This window comes from Argopecten irradians, chromosome 10, assembly GCF_041381155.1.
Source record: "Argopecten irradians isolate NY chromosome 10, Ai_NY, whole genome shotgun sequence".
Lineage (NCBI taxonomy): Eukaryota > Metazoa > Mollusca > Bivalvia > Pectinida > Pectinidae > Argopecten > Argopecten irradians.
Genome location: NC_091143.1, coordinates 15,432,556 through 15,448,195, shown reverse-complemented (window position 1 = coordinate 15,448,195; position 15,640 = coordinate 15,432,556). Strand labels below are relative to the sequence as shown.

The 15,640-nt window shown below is 35.5% G+C and overlaps 2 protein-coding genes across 3 annotated transcripts; one reads left to right on the top strand and one right to left on the bottom strand.

Annotated features, from left to right (window-relative positions):
• Positions 1-5,293: 5,293 nt before the first annotated feature.
• LOC138333222 (uncharacterized) lies at positions 5,294-12,446 on the bottom strand. The gene is made up of 9 exons (XM_069281441.1): positions 12,302-12,446; positions 11,735-11,798; positions 11,222-11,305; positions 10,299-10,464; positions 9,205-9,296; positions 8,285-8,344; positions 7,033-7,238; positions 6,465-6,554; positions 5,294-5,944 (listed from the first exon to the last, which is right to left on the bottom strand). Exons 1-9 carry the CDS (start codon positions 12,353-12,355, stop codon positions 5,822-5,824), a joined length of 939 nt encoding a protein of 312 aa, XP_069137542.1. The 5' UTR covers positions 12,356-12,446; the 3' UTR covers positions 5,294-5,821.
• A 33-nt stretch (positions 12,447-12,479) lies between these two features.
• LOC138332747 (phosphomevalonate kinase-like) lies at positions 12,480-14,328 on the top strand. 2 transcript variants are annotated; one of them, XM_069280719.1, is made up of 5 exons: positions 12,480-12,676; positions 12,978-13,041; positions 13,278-13,566; positions 14,027-14,064; positions 14,118-14,328. In XM_069280719.1, the coding sequence occupies exons 1-5, from the start codon at positions 12,591-12,593 to the stop codon at positions 14,217-14,219; spliced, it is 579 nt and encodes a 192-aa protein (XP_069136820.1). In that variant the 5' UTR covers positions 12,480-12,590; the 3' UTR covers positions 14,220-14,328. The 2 variants fall into 2 exon arrangements, with proteins under 2 accessions (XP_069136820.1, XP_069136819.1); XM_069280718.1 differs by having other exon boundaries at positions 14,027-14,105; positions 14,159-14,328.
• Positions 14,329-15,640: the final 1,312 nt, after the last annotated feature.

Below are 15,640 nucleotides of genomic sequence, written 5' to 3'. Positions count from 1 at the left end.
CTGGCCCGAAAAGATGAAGGAAACATCGTTGGGGTTAACAGAATTCGTATAAATTTTGGCTTTGAATCCCCCATGGAGGAGAAAAGAGTGGGAGCTAGGGTGGTGAGCTTATGTCATGGCGCGGCGTCCGTCGTCCGTCGTCCGTCGTCCGTCCGTCGTCCGTCTGTCCGTCAACATTTCCTTTAAATCGCTACTAGTCATAGAGTTCTGCATGGATTTTAACCAAATTTGGCCAGAAACATCCTTGGGGGGAGGGGAACAGAACTTGTATAAATTTTGGCTCTGACCCCCCGGGGACAAGAGGGGCGGGGCCCAATAGGGGAAATTGAGGTAAATCCTATAAATCGCTACTTGTCCTAGAGTTCTGCATGGATTGAAACCAAATTTGGCCAGAAACATCCTTCGGGGAAGGGGAATAGAACTTGTATAAATTTTGGCTCTGACCCCCCAGGGACAGGAGGGGCGGGGCCCAATAGGGGAAATTGAGGTAAATCCTATAAATCGCTACTTGTCCTAGTGTTCTGCATGGATTGTAACCAAATTTGGCCAGAAACATCCTTGGGGGAAGGGGAACAGAACTTGTATAAATTTTGGCTCTGACCCCCCGGGGACAGGAGGGGCGGGGCCCAATAAGGGAAATTGAGGTAAATCCTATAAATCACTACTTGTCCTAGTGTTCTGCAAGGATTGTAACCAAATTTGGCCAGAAACATCCTTGGGGGAAGGGGAACAGAACTTGTATAAATTTTGGCTCTGACCCCCCCCGGGGACAGGAGGGGTGGGGCCCAATAGTGGAAATAGAGGTAAATCCTATAAATCGCTACTTGTCCTAGAGTTCTGCATGGATTGTAACCAAATTTGGCCAGAAACATCCTTGGGGGAAGGGGAACAGAACTTGTATAAATTTTTGCTCTGACCCCCTGGGGACAGGAGGGGTGGGGCCCAATAGGGGAAATAGAGGTAAATCCTATAAATCGCTACTTGTCCTAGAATTCTGCATGGATTGTAACCAAATTTAGCCAGAAACATTCTTAGGGGAATAGGAACAGAACTTATATAAATTTTGGCTCTGACCCCCCGGGGGCAGGAGGGGCGGGCCCAATAGGGGAAATAGAGGTAAATCCTATAAATCGCTACTTGTCCTAGAGTTCTGCATGGATTGAAACCAAATTTGGCCAGAAACATCCTTGGGGGAAGGGGAATAGAACTTGTATAAATTTTGGATCTGACCCCCTGGGGGCAGGAGGGGCGGGGCCCAATAGGGAAATTTAGGTAAATCCTATAAATCGCTACTAGTCTTAGAGTTCTGCTTGGATTTTAACCAAATTTGGCCCAGAAACATCCTTGGGGTTAACAGAATTCCTATAATTTTTGGCTTTCACCCCCTTGAGCAGAAAGAGTGGGGCCCAATAGGGGAATTAGAGGTAAATATTCAAATTCCTTCAGAAAAGAAACAATGAACCTTGCTAGGCATTACAAACCAGGTGAGCGATACAGGCCCTCTGGGCCTCTTGTTTACCAGAATAGCCTAGTGGGAGATCATGTAAATCTGGGTTTGTTTTTGTGCAGCAACTATTTAATATATATTTTTTTTAATATTTGCTAGTCAAACTGGTTGATCATTTATCAGACGTAAAGTTAGTGATGTCATTGTCATGCAGTTAGGCTAGACTTCTCTACGTACCAAATTTCTTATATCTCATGATCAGTGATAATAAATATAATTACAGTTCTGTCAATTTCGCTGTATCCCTTTATACACAATTTAATTGTTTTTGTCTATTTCTTATACAGATTACCGAATACTACGGAATAATATTTCAACAGAGTGTGAACGTTATCAGAATATTATACAATATACCAACAAATCATTAATGTCAACTTATCATTTAGGTAATTATGTTGTCAGTGGAGACCAGTAAGCATCAACCTTTTGTTAATTCTAAAATGATATCTACATGTACTGTAGATATAAACATATGGAGACTTTCATGGAAGCTGGGAAAAAACATAGCGCCATGTTTGGACACAAGAATTTCACTGATCAGAAGTAAGAAAATAGTAAAAAGCAATTTCTGATGTCAATTTTATCATTTTTCTCCAATTGTATCTTGGTTGATGTTTTCTAGTTATTAATGATTACCTTTATGATTTGAATTTAGCTTCATTAATTTATTTAATAGTTCTGTTTTGTTTGTTGTGTGTTGTTTTTTTAATGTTGAATTTATTAAGATATGACATGCCTGTGATACTAGAGAGTTTAGACAAAAGTATTTCCTGTTTAAGAAATAACCATTATTATAATATAGTTTATTATAAAGATATAGTTCAATAAATATTCAATGCATTGTTTTTTTGTTGTTTGGTTGATTTTAGTGAAATTCTATGCTCTAATAGATTATTTTTTCTGTTGTTAGGCCCAATACCTTTCTGAAACAAAAAATACAAGTTTGTTAAAATGAAGAAAAAAAAATAAAAAAATTGTATATCCATGACCTTGGATAAGGTTACGACATCAAACAAAAAGATTTTCAGTGTAATCTATGTCGCGTTATAAAACAATGAAGATATATTTCTCTGTTTTTCCATTTAGCCAAGTGAGAGTCAACATTTATTTGGTAATTTCATTTTGTTTATCATATCTATATATTTATCACAGTTACTTAATTTGTCTAAAGACAGTGCACATAGGGGAGATAACCATTATATTAAGAAATGACCATTAATTAATGTGATGATCGTTAGCAACATCTATGAATAACCAACAACTAACCTTATAGTAAATATACTGGGGAGAATGTATTCCGACGTCAACATCTTTTAAGTCTGAGCATTTTTTTTCATGATTCATCTTTCACATAGAAATGCTTGTCTTACTAATTACCATGTTTCTTTGTGAAAATATTATTTATTATTAATCATCAGGGTACTGAAGGGTTCATTTCAATTCATATCACTGCAACATGTTACTAATAGATGTTAATCACATGACACAGCTAATATATTTAATTTTTGTGATGATTTAAGAGGAAATAGAAATAGACTTTGTTTTTATGCTGAAACAGATTGTTTTAAAACTTTTGTGGTTTGTAGAATCATATATCATCACATGAAATGAAAATAAAGTTTGCTCATAATGATACAATATATCATATATGCCTGTAATTCATTTTAATGAAAGATTAACATTTTTAGGTCATCTGACCGGTAGTTTCAGTATGACCTATAGTCATCATTTTTGTCCTTCGTCATCTGCCGCCCGCCGTCCGCCGTGCGTTAACTTTTCACATTTTGAACTTCTTCTCCAGTTCTACCAGTGCGATTTGGCTGAAACTTGCCTGGACTGATCCTGACATGGTCCTGACAAAGTGTTGTTATTTTTCGGGTCGATCCGAAATCCAAGGTGGCCGCCACAGCTGCTATCTTGAAAACACATTTTGACCTTCTTCTCAAGTTTTTCCAGTGCGATTTGGCTGAAACTTGCCTGAAATGATCCTGACATGGTCCCGACAAAATTTTGTTATTTTTCGGGTCGAACCAAATTATAAGATGGCCACCACAGTCCCAATCTTCAAAAACACATTTTGAACTTCTTCTTAAGTTCTATCGGTGTGATTTGGCTTAAACTTGCCTGAACTGATCCTGACATGGTTCTGACAAAGTGCTGTTATTTTTTGGGTCGATCTGAAATGCAAGATGGCCCCACAGCCCCCATCTTGAAAACACATTTCGAACTTCTTCTCAAGTTCTACCGATGAGATTGGGCTGAAACTTGCATGAAATGATCCCGACATGGCCCTGACAAAATGTTGTTACATCTCAGGTTGATCCCAAATCGAAGATTGCTACCTTAACACTATGTCTAATTGCTTTCCTACACGATTATTGCCAAGGTAGTCAGATGACTGTTACAGCCTTTGGGCCTCTTGTTCATTAAGTCAGGATTTTCAAAAAAAAAAAAATATATATATATTAAAAAAAAATGCAGATTGTTGGCTATAATCTGAGCTTAAGACAGGACAAGGATGTATCCTGCTACATCAACTTAAAAACATAATGACAGTTGTGTTATTGGTTTGGCACTTGTTTTGTAGATTTACCAGGTAGTTAAAGAAACAATTAAAAAGACGTGCAGAAAAAATTACAATGTTGAAAGGGACAAAAATATGTGTAACTATGTCTGGATTTCATTTTTTTTTTACATATAAATAAGTTGTATAGACTCCTGTGATCTGTTTTGATAATGTTTTATATCTGTTTAAGTATGACTATAGATACTTAATTAGGTGATGTTGCTTATTCAATAAAAATACTGAGTAAATCTAAATGTTCTTGTCTTATAACTTAGTCTTACAGAGGGATAAAACCAGCTCAGCTAAAAGCAGCTCAGTTAAAATTGCATTCTTCTATTTGTATTGGTTTTAGGATGCCAAAGTGAACTTTTAGTGAGAAAATGAGAACACAAAATGTATAAATTTTAATTTTTCCCAAACAGGAAAGACCATCTTGACATAAATAGTTGCCTTTGATACACTCACATTGGCATGTCAAGTGACTTGAAAATTCCTGTGGCATTAAATTCTCAAAACTCATTAATCATACCCATAAAATCACTAATTACTGCACAAACTGGAACTGTTGCCAGTTTAGATGACTAATACGTATACCCCCACTGCACAAATTTAGTAATAACTCCAATTGTAGTTGTGTCTACAGACAGACAGAGGGATAGACGGACGACCCGAATAGATTCGGATATACTTCCCTAAACTTCGTTGTTGGTGGTATAAAAACAGCAAGAACTGACATGTAATCCATTCTCTACACCAATAATTATGGGTCTATAATAAATACTGATAGATATTATAACACATGTGATCAACTTTCTTGTTTTTGTATCCCCCAATCTCCCATGCATGCAGTTGTTCAGAAAATTTGGTTGCCATGATGGAGTTCATTATACAATTATGGTAGTTACCATGAAAACATAATGGAGGAATATTTGGTTGCCATGGTCTCATATAAGAGCTAGGAAAGGTGGATGGTGTGTGTTATAAATTAGCTTTGGCTTTCAGTTCTTGTAAATTTTAACAAGTTCAAACAGAGAAATGTCCTTTAAAACATGGGATGTCAATATCATCGTAATTAGATGGCAGTGTGATCAGGGCTGAGAAATTTACCAGTTGGAGTTGTTGATATTGTTTCTGAAAAATATCTTATCATTACAAGATCTTTTTAGTAATATCTTATCTAAATGAAATGCTTGATAAAACATTGTATTATTCAGAAACAGCAATTGATAAATAGAGTGCTTATCAAAATGTATCTATTTATTTTTTTCAAATATGGCACATGCACTGTATATAATATACATGTAGATACATCTGTACATGTAAATACTTGGTAAGTTTCATGTATCTCAGCAATTGTAACGCTATCAGTTTCTTTATCAAAGTCTAGTGTATAATAAACATTCTTGATAAATTTATCACAAGTTGCTCTGAATTCTGAATAGTTTGGCACAATTAAGACATGATTTTGTTTCATGTAATATAGCTACCAGAAGGTGCGTCTCTAGCAAATTGATCGAAACTCGAGTAGATAACTTTAGACCAATAAACAAGAATGCTTTGCTGCAGTGTGTCACTCCATCAATGAGTTTCCAATGATCCAGAGACACTATAAGAAGAACTTGGATAGTCCTTAGCTGGTGGGAATTCTGACGCAGTTTTCCCACTAAAAATAGGTTCTAGCATACTTTATTGTCCTGAGTAAATTGACATATGAACTTGAGTAGATGAAGTAAATACATAGGTCTGAATTATGTTAGATTATCAACAACATTTCTAATGTTCTCCGCCATGTTCAGCATTTCGATGACGATAGGTGATGTCTGAAGATCTGAGATGACATTGTTTCCAGCCTCACAGCTCTGTGTTACCTCCTGTGGAAATAAGTCAAAATATTGTCACTTATCGTCCACAATTGTAACAAAAAGTAAATCTCAACTATTCTTATTTTTAAAATTTCAGAGTTAAATTATAACAACCTATAGTCAACTGACAACTTCCCCATATGAGTTTCAAACTCGTAACCCTGAAGTGGGAGGAGCCACAGTAACCGAATGGTTAAGATGTCCCGACATACTACCATAAGCCCTCCACCTCTTGGTCGCGAGTTTGAATGCCATGTTGGGCAGTTGCCAGGTACTGACCGCTGATCAGTGGTTTTTCCTCGGGTATTCCTGTTTTTTCCTCCAACATCAAACTTGGCATGTCCTTACATGACCCTGGCTGTTATTGGACGTAAAACTAAACACACACCCTGAAGTGGAAGCTTTGGGCTAGTGGTTATATTCTTGAATTAATACCTTATCTACTTGGCCACTTTGACTTCTGCTTAAATGAGGACATACATGGTTGAATAGTGCTGAGACATCAAACATCAACAAATAGAGAAAGTACCTGATCAAGTGGGAGTCGGCCTAAGATTGGGATGTTGAACTCAGCAGCTAGATTTTCTAATCCTTTGGATGGAAAAAGTTCACTGATTTCCTGTAAATAATAATATTTATTAAAACATTCTGCTGAACAAATCAAACAACCTCAAAGCAAACAGTGAACATGCAACTAAACACAATGACAGGATATCCTATTCAACAATTAACGTAGTATGTAATACATTTTCAGTTGATGACTCTAATCTAAATCACTGCAATACATAGGTACAATAAATCACCAAATCATGTAATATGCAAATCATAGCCTCCCATCAGTTTAAAATTGAGTCTAAACAATCTTTATGTTTTATGTAGGTCACAAATTATAGGTAAAAGTGACCTACATAAGTTATACAACACACTTAATCTTTTATACACAGATAAGGCATAACTGGAGTATGACTTCCTTGTGTAATGATTGAGAGAGAGCCTGCACACATAATGAGTAGAATTTCTAACAGTTTGTTGGACAATTAGACACAAAGCTATATATGGTACCAAGCCCCAAAACTAAGGCTCATAGTACTACTTACGCCACAACAAGGACATATATAACTCTCCATGTTCCCTACAAGGCCCAGCACTCGGACACCCATCTTCTTACAGAAATTGATTTCTTTACGAATGGTTGCTAAGGCAACCTGTTGAAGTGTGGTAACAATTATGGCCCCATCTGGTTTGACATTTTTTAGAACCTTGATTACTGTTAGATGTTCGTCACTGGTCCCAGGAGGTGTATCTACAAATAAGAATAGCATTTTCTGTTTTCATTCACTCCAAATATGATCAATGTTTTCAGCAGTATATTTCTGTGTGAACGATGAAAACCAACATGCGCTGATTTCTAAAAATAATTTACTGGTGGAGCAATATCTATTTTATAATGGTATACCACCTTTTGTTATATAATATAAATCTTTCATTATAGTACTATCAATTTTGTGACACTCAAATAAAATTCCAATAATTTCAATTACTTAAATGCACAGTGTTAAAAAAAACGACTAAAATTTCATAAAACTTAAAAGATGCTCCACCGCCGACAGACCATAAATGATAATCATCACTTGAACAGCAATTGGTGTTTAATCGTGTATATATACATATGTCTAATTAACACAAAAAATAATATAAAATAATTTATTTTGTTTTTGGTACATGCGCAGTCGTAACTTCATTCTATGTAGAACATTGTCCCACAGAATTTTTTCGGAATGCAATTAACTATTTCTAATATTTTTATCTCGAAGAAAATTAGAAGCTCAAACTTTCCAATGGTGGTAATGGTGTAAAGTAAGTAACTTTTGAAACTGAAGAAAAAAAACCAAATCGTCTGATCCTGTTTTTAATCGTGAAACAATGGTGGAGCATCTTTAAAGACAATTCAGGAGCATCTTTAAAGACAATTCAGCAGTGAGATTATTTCTTACGACTGAGTGAGTCACATTACATTTACGACTGAGTGAGTCACATGACACTTACGACCGAGTGAGTCACATGACACTTACGACTGAGTGAGTCACATGACACTTACGACTGAGTGAGTCACATGACACTTACGACTGAGTGAGTCACATGACACTTACGACTGAGTGAGTCACATGACACTTACGACTGAGTGAGTCACATGACACTTACGACTGAGTGAGTCACATGACACTTACGACTGAGTGAGTCACATGACACTTACGACTGAGTGAGTCACATGACACTTACCACAGATAAGGAAGTCCAGTCGGCCCCAGTATGTGTCCTTTACAAATGAGTGAATCATGGGACACTTACCACAGATAAGGAAGTCCAGTCGGCCCCAGTATGTGTCCTTTATAAACCTCTTTATCAAACCTAGAAAGCAGAAGGCAAAATATGTTGATTGAAATAATAGTCATATTAAAATAAGATATAGCCATAAAATCCAAGCCATATTAGGACATTGATAACTAGTATTGGTTACTGTTAATACATAAGGGCATAACTCAATCTGATTAAAATCAGCTGTTTGATACTCCGCTTACTACGTGCTCCGCTACAAACGTTTGTAGCGGAGCACGTAGTAAGCGGAGTATCAAACAGCTGATTTTAATCAGATTGGGCATAACTGGTCTATAGTTCTGACAGTAGCCATACCTGATGAAACACCTAGCCCATAACTTAATGATAAACACTTTGACATATCTAGATTTTTACAAAATGTAAATGGTTAGTAAATGACACATTAATTAAAAGTGCATGATCAACAATTGACCAAGTTCCAACAAAATTGATCCAAAAGTTTACGAGTTATTAGTAATTTTACAAAATCAGTGAATTGTGACCTGGTTACCATGACAATCAAATTATGACAAAAGAAAACCTGCAGGCACAATGTTTTAAACTGGGTTCCCAAGATTACTGCTTGATATTGACGCAGTAGTTTAGGAGGAGATGTCCTGACAATTTTTTTTCTACAGACCGAGACAGACAGAGTTTACCCAATAATACATTTCTGGTTTCTAATCATTAACAAACTACTGGTAAATACATGAAGATAAGTCTGGTGTGTAACTACAACTACACCTTACAGTGTACTAGTAAGACCACCTTCACTAGCCAAATACAATACTGAGAGTTACATTAAAACCTACCTGAATTCAAACTATATCACACTTTAAAACCTACCTGGTTTGTGGCTATCTAGCTTTACGTCTGGCATGCAGTACACACACCTGATTTCCGTGGTCCCCTGAACACGACAGAGTTGGTGTCGGATGCCAACAGTGACCCAACAGACATCACCTTAACGTTATAATGAGGAGACCTGAAACGGATTATTGTATAAACTAGAAATGAAGAGTTGTTATTTGATGGTTACAGTTTATTTCAACACTTTAGCACATGTATCTATTATAAATTACTTCTGTGTAGGTATAACCATGTTTTAAAGACAACTGTATTTGGATTATTGCTGATGCAAAACGTAAAAAAACTTTCACTAAAATATATTTTAGTTGTTTTAAAATATAAGTTGTATCTCTGGAACTGCACAGAGAAAGCACTCTTCCAATTTGTTTTTCATATCTTCACTTAATAATTATTGTCTCTGGGATAAGTCTTATTCCAAGTTTTAAACTAGGGGGAGATTGTCTATTGTATAGTTTTGTTGATAAATTTTATCAACAACTTAAGGTCACTCTCTCAGACGCTCACTACAATATATTTTAGTTGTTGGCTGTAGAGTATGTGGTTAGTTGTTTTAAAATATAAGTTGCATCCCTAGAAAAAGCATTCGCAAAATTTGTTTTTCATATCTCTCACTTGACTAGCCACCAGTCTCTAGAATATCAAAAACATCACTAAAATTTGACTTGATAATTTTTGTGTCTGCAACATGTCCTTTTCTAAGTTTCAAACTAGGGGGAGATAATCTAGTATTAGAATTCTGCTGAGAAAATCTCATCAATAACTCTATGCAGGGTCTAGTGGCCTGTCTAAGTTTAAAACTAGGGGGAGATAATCGAGTATAAGAATTTTGTTTTAAAAATCCTATCAATAACTTAGGGTCTGATTGACGACCAGACTACTTTCAAAACTAGGGTCAGATAATCTAGTATCAGAATTCTGTTGAAAAAATCTTATCAATAACTTATTATTGGGGTCTGATGGACAGTCTAGGGGGAGATAATCTAGTAGTAGAATTCTGCTGAGAAAATCTCATCAATAACTTAGAGTTTGGTGGCTAGTCTAATCCTTCACCAATAACAGCTTTTATTCCAAATAATTTCAAATGTTTTCTCTAACAGTTTTTATTCCAAATACTAACACTAGAGGTTTCCATCCATATTGGGAATTGACGATGGGTTTTCCTTCCACATCTAGTAATTTAGGAATACTAGGACCACAAATGTCAAGGTCAACTACTCCCACTTTCTGTGACCTTGAAGCCAGGGCTCCTGCCAGCAGAGATGCTACAGTAGATTTTCCTACACCTGGGCAGAAATAGACATAATTATTCAATTTAACAATTATTCTGATTTATGAAAATTAATGCAAGGAAGGCTTTATTTCAATAATGTAAATTGTACCTTGTATTGATTTAGACCATACATTTCTCATCCTGTGATTGTATGTTTAAATAACTATTTAAAAATCTTTGAATGCATTAAGGGATTTGGATAAATAATCAAAATTCATTTATTAAAAGACTTTTAGCCATGACAGAAATATAATGCTCCAATGACAATATCTTCAACTAGATGAAAGGGGTAATTATATTATACTGTTAATGTCATGTAAGTTTATGCGTTAACACATCGTAGGATGATTAGTACCTCACTACATAAGTCTATTTCAGGGAATAGCATAACAAGATCAAAGTTGGAAAGTGTATACATTGTTCAAAGATAGTTTTCAAAATTTGATAAACTATTTCTACATGGTCCAACGATAAATAGATTGAGTCTATCATGAAATTATCAATGTGACACGATAATTCACTGGTTGAGTACCAACTCTAGCTTTTGATTGTAACTGTAAGTGATGCACGTGTAGAGCTTAGCTCCGCTCGAGCGATCACACGGTGACAATGTCGACTGTATTTTTAATAGTAATGTGTAAGGCATTCTCCATGAATTTAAGTGTCTACGAAATTGTAAAATGTTACAATCCACGAAAATTGAGCCCAACGAAAATAAATGATTTCACAGTATCAAAAAATGTCCATGTAGATGTCTATGCAAGAATTACCTCCCTTTCCTGAGAGAACTAGAATCTTATGCTTGATGGCTCCCATACGAAGATCGACAGCCTCCTGGTCGGGGTCCACTCCACCTGTTTAAATAACAACATAAAACATCAGTAAGTTCTTTCTGATACATGTATTTTGAATTGGTGGGAGAATGGAATTGATTTATTCTGGTAATACTATTATAATAGTACTTATCAATTAATTATAGAAGTTTATTTTCCCAACCTCCATATCATCACATGTACAGTATGTATTGTAATAGCTTGCTGGATAATAGAGAACAAGAATTGACAATAATCTGGCTGCCATAAAAATATATCATGTCTCCATACCAATTCAGATTAACACGAGTCATGTGTGTGTTGTTAACTTGTTATCAGATAGAAAATATATTATCATGAATTAATCCTTCAAGAATGAGAGGATGTAGACATAAATCTTAGTTCGTCTCCCATTTGAAAAGATGACTCAATTTTACACTTGTATATGCATATCTTTTAGGTCCTACAAACCCTGTGATTGACAGTAGGCCTGTCCTGGACATCCTTCACACACACTGGCCTTCCCAGCTTCAGCCTAAAACATGAATATTTATGGTGTATATCAAAATTTAATTTCATTAGTAAAGCATTATCCTCTCAAATCCATTAAGTCAAACATTACAAGACTAAATGCCAATCTTAGCTTAGTAATTAAGTTATACTATACAATACACTTTTCTCTCCTTATAAATTCTTGCTAGTTTGAAGACACAATGTATTTTAATTATTTGGTTACAATACAAGCTAATTAACTCTGAATATTCTGCAGAGTAAACGTTTTCATTTCACAGAATCACGCACTTGGCCATGGGTAACTACTGTAAAAATCGATACTATACCTGTACTCCAACAATGTTAGAGGCATAGCACGACGAGACACTTTTGATCATTACATCGTGCCCATCAGAAGTTTCTTAACATCGACGTCTAATATATTATTGGATTAACTAGGTACCAGGTCCTGACTATAGGCCTTGTGTAGCTATAGCCCTAGTCATTTATTTGTAATTAAAACAATCAATATTCCTATATACTTACTGTGTCCGATGGACACTCAGATATATCTCTTTCTGGTGTACCAGGTCGGTCCATTTCAGCTCAAACTTTCATGTAATGTCTTGCGTCTCGGCATTAGGCCTAACAAGCGTTAACGTTATCTCAACATTAGTAAACAAACCCAAACCGGAAGCACGTGTAAGATAAAGAGGTCACTTCCGGTAAAACTGGACCCTGGTGGTATGATACACCGTGATGGAATTGTGCTGTTATCGACGAATCTATGGTGTGACTGTCCTCTAAAACACATCTAACAGGGGAAACAGATGTCATGGACACATTTCCCAAGGTTGTTTTGTTGTTTAGTGGGAAAAGGAAATCGGGAAAAGACTTCGTTACAGAGCGTCTGATACAGAGGTACCCTGTACATACAGTACAGTACATTCATGCATATGCATACATTTAAGACTTTTTATACATGCAGGACATATTATGCATCTAATACATATGTATTTACAACAATAATAAGATCTACTTAGCATAGATTTAAAATAATCTGTACAATACGTCATAATTAATTAATGAAATTCTCCACTGCAGTTACATGTACATTTATATAATGCACCTAATGTTTCACTCAATTACACAGATAAAATGGTAATTTCAATTCAACTGTTTACAGAAGATAAAAAAGTAATTTCAATTCAACTATTTACAGACTCGGAACTGATGACTGTGTGATTTTAAGGCTGTCAGGGCCCCTGAAGAAGCAGTATGCACTCGTAAGTAGATCAAAATACTTGAAATTATTTATATTACATGAAACAAAAGAAAAAGAGTTATTGAGGGAACATTCATTGAACTATTTAGTTGGTCAGATGGTCAGATCCCTTCACTTTGCAAAGTTAATCATTTACATTACTGGTATTATATAAGATTATTTTCAAATGTTAAAAAATGTTTATATAGACTAAGGACCAGTGAATGAAACTCTCTTGTTTCCTCTTCATAATTTCAGGAAAATAATTTGGATTTTGAGCGTTTATTAGACTCCACAAACTACAAAGAACAGTTTCGTTCAGACATGATTTGCTGGGGCGAAGAGAAAAGGAGGCAGGACCCAGGATTTTTTTGCCGAGTAGCAACATCAGGCGAAGATTCCAAAAAACCTGTGTGGATCATCAGTGATGCAAGGAGGAAAACTGATGCGGAGTATTTTAAAACAAACTTTCCAAACATAACAAAGACAATACGTGTGACAGCTTCAGAAAGTGTTAGAGAGAGTAGAGGCTTTGTATTTACCCAAGGTATAACTTTTTACTACAAAAGATGCAAACAACAGAATTTTTGTTGAAAATGTATGAAATATTGACTTTCAGCTGTGGATTTCTATTTAAAGGTTTATTTTAAAATGGTGGGATATTATAGATGTAAATTTGCAAGAAAACGTCGAGGTATGAAAGAAAAATACCCTTGGGATCACAAAATGTTGCAAAACCCTCGGCAAGCCTCAGGTTTTACTACATTTTGTGAGCCTCGGGTAGAATATCCCTATCCTTCATATCCATATATGAAAGAGTCTTATAGAACTGCATACCATTGGCTAGCAATGTTTAAATAAGTACAATCAATGTATTTGCAGTAATAATTTAACATATTGTATGCTTCTGTTGATTCCAACTAAGATTATTAGTTAGATTACCAAACTACATATAAATGCATGTCAGAAATTCTATTTTTATTTTTGTGGTTTTTTTCTCTTTGTAGGGATCGATGATGCTGAATCCGAGTGTGACCTTGATGACATTGACTTTGATTTTGTAATAATAAACAATGGAGATGAAGCGTGCTTGATGACATTGACTTTGATTTTGTAATAATAAACAATGGAGATGAAGCAGTTTTAGGGAAACATTTACAAGATATTGAAAATAGTGTTGATAATATTTGGCAAAGATGATGCTAAATGGAAGTCTAGGATAATGTTTTAATTGCATGAAACAATAATTGTAAAAGCATAATACAATTTGTTTTAATATATAATAAAAGTTACTGTTTGTAAGATAGAATTTAATGTGTTTTTTGCATTCATTGTTAGATTCCCAAATGGGCCCAACCAAAAGCACAATCTAATTAAAATTAGATCTTCTATGTCGCTCGAGCAGACGGTCTATGGAGACATAGAAGATCTAGAATTTCAATTAGATTGACAAAAAAAATGAGCTAAAATCTTGAGCAAATTGTCAATAACTAAGATAATTTAATTATGACGCTGTATTTGGCATAGCGGTAGTATGCTAGCAGGTTTAGAAATACAATGCCTATAGCTAGCAGCAGCATTCTTGCAACAGATACTTTGTTTAAATCATCAAATGAATGAATTTTATTGAAAGTCATTGAGGTTGTATTGGCTGAAATATTCAACTGCTAGTTACTGTATAGATCTTATGTAAACTAATTGTTATCATCTGTTCAAGTTAATGACCTTGACCTTCATCCCAGGTCACTTTAGTCAAGAGTGCTACGTTTCATTTTTTCTCAATAATCAAATTTTGATCCAAATTGTGCCTTAGTTAAAACTTAACTGAGTACGAAGTTTGTTTAAATGAATGACCTTGACCTACCTTCATTCAAAGCTCCAGAGATGAAGCATGACTGTAACAATTCTGGGTCAGCTGGATCACTAGCAACCAGTTAGTTCAACTGGTAGAGCTCTCTGGCTAGTATTTGGAGAGTCCCAGGTGCAAATGCTGGTCTGCATGGCTGTGCATTTTTCCACTCCTACTACCAAACCTTGTTCCAAGCATTGGTGACACGCTGCGACGCTTAACAGGGGATACCTGAACTTGGGTTAAGTGTTGAGTGTTTGGGAAAAATAACTTAAAAGAAAGGAAGAATTAACAGTTCTGGACCGAGTCAAATGGCAGAGCACTCAGGCTAGTGTTCTGAGGGTTCTGGGGTTTTGCATTTTCCTTGCTCCTACTTCATAAATGCTTCCTTTAGGAGACCATAAAGGCAGCCTGGAACCTGTAATAGGACCCATAGCATGCACCAATAGTATGGACCCATAGCATGCACCAATAGTATGTCCATCATTCAGAAATGACCATTGGTAGCTGGCATGGAAAGTTAATTATCTCAGTGTACAGTAAACGGTTATACCATGTTCAACCCAATAAAAGCACAGGGCCTTAAAATATAGAAAAAAAATCAGGGGGCGTTTAATAGAACCAAATTAGTACTAGACTCTCATAAAATCAAAGTAAACCATAAATCAATTTACAAAACGAAATCAAATAAAGAAACTTAAGTTCTTCATATTTTCAGTCTACATTTAATTCGAGGCTCTTCAAAACGGGAGAGGGGTGTTTAAAGAAAAGG

Excerpts from the sequence above, each read along its gene's own strand:
- LOC138333222 (XM_069281441.1), bottom strand. The coding sequence starts at position 12,355 with ATGGACCGACCTGGTACACCAGAAAGAGATATATCTGAGTGTCCATCG. Across the intron at positions 10,465-11,221 it reads AGTTCTCTCAGGAAAGGGAG|GTGTAGGAAAATCTACTGTA; the intron begins GTAATTCTTGCA and ends ATTTCTGCCCAG. Across the intron at positions 8,345-9,204 it reads CAGGGGACCACGGAAATCAG|GTTTGATAAAGAGGTTTATA; the intron begins GTGTGTGTACTG and ends TCTGCTTTCTAG.
- LOC138332747 (XM_069280719.1), top strand. The coding sequence starts at position 12,591 with ATGGACACATTTCCCAAGGTTGTTTTGTTGTTTAGTGGGAAAAGGAAA. Across the intron at positions 12,677-12,977 it reads ACAGAGCGTCTGATACAGAG|ACTCGGAACTGATGACTGTG; the intron begins GTACCCTGTACA and ends AACTATTTACAG. Across the intron at positions 13,042-13,277 it reads TGAAGAAGCAGTATGCACTC|GAAAATAATTTGGATTTTGA; the intron begins GTAAGTAGATCA and ends TCATAATTTCAG.